The sequence below is a fragment of the Neophocaena asiaeorientalis genome, unplaced genomic scaffold (genome assembly GCF_003031525.2).
Source record: "Neophocaena asiaeorientalis asiaeorientalis breed wild unplaced genomic scaffold, Neophocaena_asiaeorientalis_V1.1 scaffold357, whole genome shotgun sequence".
Lineage (NCBI taxonomy): Eukaryota > Metazoa > Chordata > Mammalia > Artiodactyla > Phocoenidae > Neophocaena > Neophocaena asiaeorientalis.
Window position 1 is genome coordinate 673,390 of NW_020173270.1, and position 5,802 is coordinate 679,191.

At 56.5% G+C, this 5,802-nt stretch overlaps 1 protein-coding gene across 2 annotated transcripts in view; it reads right to left on the reverse strand.

Moving 5' to 3' along the window:
* The window catches only part of DNM2 (dynamin 2), a 99,984-nt gene that overhangs the window by 21,796 nt on the left and 72,386 nt on the right, over positions 1 to 5,802 (reverse strand). Inside the window, exons 13-14 of one of the 2 annotated variants that reach the window (XM_024745713.1) lie at positions 4,388 to 4,443; positions 1,883 to 1,887 (exon numbers count right to left, since the gene is read on the reverse strand). In XM_024745713.1, coding sequence (XP_024601481.1) covers positions 1,883 to 1,887; positions 4,388 to 4,443 — 61 coding nt within the window. Of the gene's footprint in view, positions 1 to 1,096; positions 3,447 to 4,387; positions 4,444 to 5,802 lie in introns of those variants that run through there. The other variant, XM_024745714.1, reaches the window with a different exon arrangement.

The window sequence follows — 5,802 nt, forward strand, 5'->3', positions numbered from 1 at the left end:
AGACGCGGTACCAGCGACACCCTTGGGCCCTGCCCCTCGCGCCCTGTGGAAGGCGGCTGTGGATGTAGAGCTGGAGGAGTCGCCCAGGCAACGGGCAGAGGCTTGATTCTGCTGCCCGGCTCACCCAGGCAGGCGTTCGGTGGGCACAGCAACCTGCTCTGACCAGGAGTCAAGGCCAGCCCCCGCCCCAGGGCTCCCCTCCCCACAGGCTCTTTTCAGAATACAAGAATGAAGAGACTCCTCCACCCAGAGGGCTGGGGACAAAAGTTTGAGCCCAGGGGACCCGCCAAGGATCATGCCCCACTCTGGCTTTAAGCCGCGTGGTCCCACTTTTCTCTGACTGGCACATCCGGGTTCTGGGCTGGGAGACCCCCTATATGGGGCTCGTCTGGCCACTGCTGTCATCTGAGCAGGAGACGGAACCCAGGCCTGCGTGGGGGACTCACCTGACAGCTAAACGCAGGTAGCCTGGGGGAGGCCACACTCCCATGCTCCCCGGGCCATGGAGGCGCTTGTGGGGTGCAGCCTCCCACCACTCTGGATTGGGGGCCCCGGGGTGGCGGGAAGCACGAGTCTAAGCAGGCAGGGACACCCAGGGCCAAGGCAGCGACGAACTGGGCTAAGCTGCAGGAGATGGGCTGCCTGTGGCCACGGACAGCGGGGAAGGGCTAGCGCTGTACCCCCAGGGTGGGGTAGGGCTTTGGGGCTGCCTCTGGGGCCCACACGCCTCCCTAGTGGATGCGGCTCAAGAGGGGTTTCATCCTGTCTACTCTGTCCTGCCCCCAGGCACACCAAATCTTCACAGGGCCACCACCCGCCTGTGGCTGGAAATGAGCTCTTAAGCCTCAGAGACCAGGAAGGCAGAGACGGCCACAGAGTGGCCAGGGACCTCTGCACCACATAGAAGTCCCTGCCCAGGCTGTGCCACCGTTGAAATGCCACCTGGCAGCCCGTGCTAAGGCTTCTCCCTCCCTGGGATGACGAGACAGCACCTGGGAGTCTTGTGGCCGTCAGGCAGCAGGCAGAGACTGTCCGCCCCAACGAGGTCATGGTCTCAGTCCTGGCAGCAGGGTGACCGACCTGCCCTGGCTTGTCCAGGAGGGCTCTAGGCTTAGTCCTCAAAGTCCTGGGAATGCCCTCAGTCCCGGGCAAAGTGGGACGGGTGGTCAGGCCAGGGGTGGAAGAGGCCCCTGCATCTGGCAACCACATCCAGCTCCAGAGCTGCGTGGGTGCCTGTCCCCGCCTGTTCCTCGCTCCCCCAGGGGCAGGGTAGGGCCTGCCTTGTCTTAGTCCAGGTCTAGAGTGGGTGCTTCTAAACTTCAGTCATTAATCGACAGCCAGGGGCGGCGGGGAGGCTGTGTGTGTTGTGTGCTCCCCAGAGAAGAAGTCCTCACATGGCAAGGCCTCCACGCTCCCAGGCCCAGCCTCGTTCCCAAGGGGGCAGATGTGCCCCGCACCGCCACCCCTTGGTGGCCAAGCTGGCTCGCCTGCCTCCACCCTGGGTCAGGTAGAGGTCAAAGCTAGCAGATGGGGCCCTTGTCACGCTCCAGGGCATGTGGCCATGCTGGAAATGGCACCTCTGAGCCTCGGGGCAGGAGGCTGCTAGCTAGGCCTGGAGAAGCACTGTCCCCCCTCAGGTCCCTCTGCCCTCCCTTGAGCCACCCAGAGAGCTGCCTGTGTGGGAGCCCAAGGGGATTCAGAGACAAAATCCCGCCCCGAGGAGGGGCAAGCTGCCAGTGGCAGACACAGGCACTGAGTCTAGAGGAAAAGGAGTGGTCGGGCCTTCTCATCCAAAAGCCAGATTTGTGCCCAAGGGACTGGGCTTAGAAAAGGGGGGCGGAGGCGGCGGGAGTAGGATCAGCTGAGGAGATAGAAGAGGCAGGCGGAGTTCCCGTGCTCCGGGGGGCAGGCACGCTGGGGGCGGGAGGAAGGGCTGCCAGGGGAAGTGACGCAGCTGGGGCACACCTCTTCCTCCCTGGGTGAGTCGCCTGGGCAGGGATGGAAACCATGGCTGGAAGACCCAGGAGCCACAGCCACGCACACGGCAGGGCTGGGCTTCGTGGCTAGGGGTGTGGAATCTGGCAGGAAAAGAATGACTAAACTTCTCAGGGTGTGGGTGTGGGGAGAAACATGCCTCTGGGCTGTTTGGAGGGAAGAAACCATTCAAAGGGGATTGGGGGTGACACATGGGGAAAGTGGGAACCATGGGCCCAAGGACGATCCATTCCTCCCGCAACCGCCCCCAACCATGGCAAGCTTTGGCCCCTTCTGCATCTTCCAAGTCTTGTTAGGGGTTCAGCTCAGCTACTGGAAAGATCCCGGGGTCACCAGAAGATCCCTGCCAGAGGGCAGCAGTAGGGCCTGCCCAGTGTGGCGGGGAGAGAACCCGGGAGAAGGAGGCCTTGGTTAGGGCTGGTGGCCCAGGCCATGGTCTCCAAGGTGGAGAGCTGGGGCGGAAGCCAGCTGCCCAAAGGCAAGCACCTTGAAAAGAGCTCAACTCTCGGAAGTGAGCATTGCCTGCTCCCTGCCGGGCTGGGCTGGGCCACACACAGAGAGGAGGTGTTACAGAAAACAGGGATGGCAAATACCATTCGCCAATCAATGGGTAGCACTGTGGTGAGAATTCTGGGCACTGTGGGAAAGGACACTAGGATAAATTAGTGATGTTTGCCATTGGCAAAGGAACAGGGGCAAGTGCAACAGAACAGCCTAATCAATCATCGTATCTGCTATGGAGGCAGGAGGATAGTGGCAGCATCCAGGAGAGAGTCCCCTGATCAATGTCTGTCATGGGTACAGGAGGGGTATCACGTGCAAAGCTATCACATGGGGGAAAAAAATTCCTTGACCAGTTAGTCACATCTGCCACGGAATGGGGAGTAGTGACATGCTTAGGAAACAAAAATGCCAGGATTAATTAGTGATGTCTGCCAGGGGCACAGGACAGGAGAGAGGTACAAGGAAAAGAGTGCTGGATCAATTAAGAATGTCTGCCTTGAGTGCAGGAGGGGAAAATTTCTGCATGGTGTTGTCTGGAAACAGAGTGGTGGCAGTGGCAAGAATAAGCTCTTGCATCCCCGGCCAGGGAGGTGAAGGGAGAAAGGCCTGGGGTGTTAGCTGAGTATTTGCCATCCCTGACCTACAGGAAACCAGGAAACCGTGTCAGGAATGGGCTGGAGGGGTGGGCGCCAGATGGGGGCAGTGGTCAGGTTAGTGTCTGTGTGAGTCAGCTTAGCCCAGGGCAACACGAAGCCTGGCAGGCGGCAGCCACGGCAGGGGTTTTTAAAGGTTAGCTGGATTTTTAGTTGTTCTGTTATTTATTTATTTATTTTTGGCAGGGGGTGGTGGTGGGGGGAGGGGATATTATGGGGTGGCGTGGCCTCCACCACTACCAAGTTCTCTAATGTTTGCTACCAGACTAAGTGAGTACTTACCAAGATCTCCCCCTTTGAAAATGCAAAGTTAGGGTTGTGGGGAAATCAAAGAAGAGCAGGCGGAGGAAAAGAGACGTAAGGGACATGAGGGGATGGAGAAAAAGCAGGAAAGGCACAAAAATGAGGAGAGAGAAGAGCAGGGGGAGAAAACAGCAAAAGAAAAAAAAATTACATGCTATTAATTATATTCATGGTGTTAATATTTAATTCATTATCATCTCCCGAAATGAAAAAGCAACAATATATGTATTACCTATGGCAAGCGCAAAAAAAAAAATCATGCAGTGGTTACACCCTTCTTTTCCAGAGGGCTCTGTCATCGTGCAGGATAAAGGGCAGAGCCCCCACCCCCACCCCCGCCCGATGTGGAGAAGGCAGGGGACACCGGCAGAAATTTTTGCAAAGATGATGTGTTTTCTTAAGCAGGGAAAAAAAAAAAAAGGGCACCTAATACTGGCCTATATAAAGCTGTTCTTACTTCACAAGGCCTCTGGCTGGGGCATGACATCAAGGTGGAGAACCCCCCATACAGCTCTGGGTTTCCCCAGGTATGGGGATCAAAGCACCCCCAGGCTCCCCAGACCTGCCTGTCACAACCAGCCTCCCCCCAGGCTCCAAGTCTCTAGGGCTGGGCCCGGGAACCCAAGGTGGCTGCAGACACCAGAGGGACTGGGCTGCCCCCCTCCTTAGTGTCAAGTTCTAGCCGCGGCCTTGGATGTCAGACAGGGCCTTCTGCAAATCTGCCCCCTAGGCCCTGCCAGAGCTGCCGCTCAAAGACCGGTTTCCCAAAATATCAAAACCTAAGTGGATTTGAGAGGCTGGAGGGGTGGGGGTGGGGGTTTCTGGCGGGACATGCTATGAGCCAGGTGCCATCGCTGGGCTCGGTGGTCCCTTAGTGCCCTCCCACCCCCGAGGGTGGAGCTGCGGGCCGCGGAGGGTGCAGGGGTGGGCAGTTACCTGGTTGGGGATGGCTCTCTTCTTGTTCAGCTGGGTGCTCCTCTGCTGGGCGCTGAAACCAAAGCACAGAGAGAGCTCATGCGGCAGGAAGCCCATGAGGGACGAGGAGCAAGAGGCGCTCGTGGCCCAGGTGGGGTTCTCTCCCGAGTGGGCGCCAAGGGCAGAGGCAGAGAGAAGCCCCCCGTGTACGAAGGGCTGCCCAAGGGAAAGAGAGCGGGCTCATGGAACGAACGAGATACCAAATTAAACCCTGACTTCTCATCCCTGATCTCGGCCACTCCTGAGAGTGCCAGCTATTTCTAGGAGTCACTGGGTCCTGGCACTTCCAAGAGGGGGCATGGGAAGCTGGATTCCCAAATGGCTGGGAGGTAGCCATCCTGGCTTCAGAGTAACCTTCAGTGTTTGGGGGCTCAAACTTGAGGCTTCTTCCCGCTTTCTCCACCCATCCTGGCCCGGGCACGAGGCCCAGAGCGGCTCTGACCACAGGGCCATCCAGAATGGGAGATGAGGCTATGGGACAGCTGCTCGCATGAAAACGCTACTCATCTTGGATGGCTCCTGACCCAAGTCAGAGGACAGTCAAGGTCAATGTGTTTCTGCAAGGTCCCTTATTTACCTGTAGTCCCAGATCTCTTTACTTCTTCATCTATGTTGTTTCCTGGCTAGTTCACAACAGACAGACGAAGTCTCCTTTATTTTGTACGTGGGCACCTACTCAGCTCCCTTGTTTGTCCTAATATATTTTCTACTCGGACCATCATTATCACCACCGGCAACCAACTGTTAACTCCTGTTACTTAGGGGTCATATTGTCTTTTCTTACCATATTGTTTTAGCTGGAACTTTTGAAACAACATGAAAAGGCAAAACATCTTGTTTAATCCCTTTACTGAATGCCTCTGGGATTTTACCTTAAAGTTCAAGCTGGCTGTTGGATAAGGTGGTGTGTGTGCCTCTGTGTGTGTGTGTGTGCGCGCGTGCGTGCGTGCGTGCGTGTGTGTTAAGGAAGAAGGCTTCTGTTCCTAGATCAGTAAACGGTGGAACATTAAGAATGGAAATGAGGGACTTCCCTGCCGGTCCAGTGGTTAAGATTCCGCGCGTCCACTGCAGGGGGCATGGGTTCAATCTCTGGTCAGGGAACTAAGATTCCCACATGCCGTGTGGCGCAGAAAAAAAAGAAAAGAATGGAAGTGGAATTTATCCACTGATTTCCCTAAGATCAATATATTTACTACAAGGACTTTTTCTCTGGGCTTTGTTTTTAGTGTTTTGAGGGCAGTGAGAAAACACCCCAGAACTTCTACGCACAGCAAGGAGGTGGATCAATAGTGTCTGAAGGACACAGAGCTAAGCCACTCACAGTGATGTCTGGGTGCTGGTGAGGTCCCAGATGCTCTACTTCCTAAGGGTT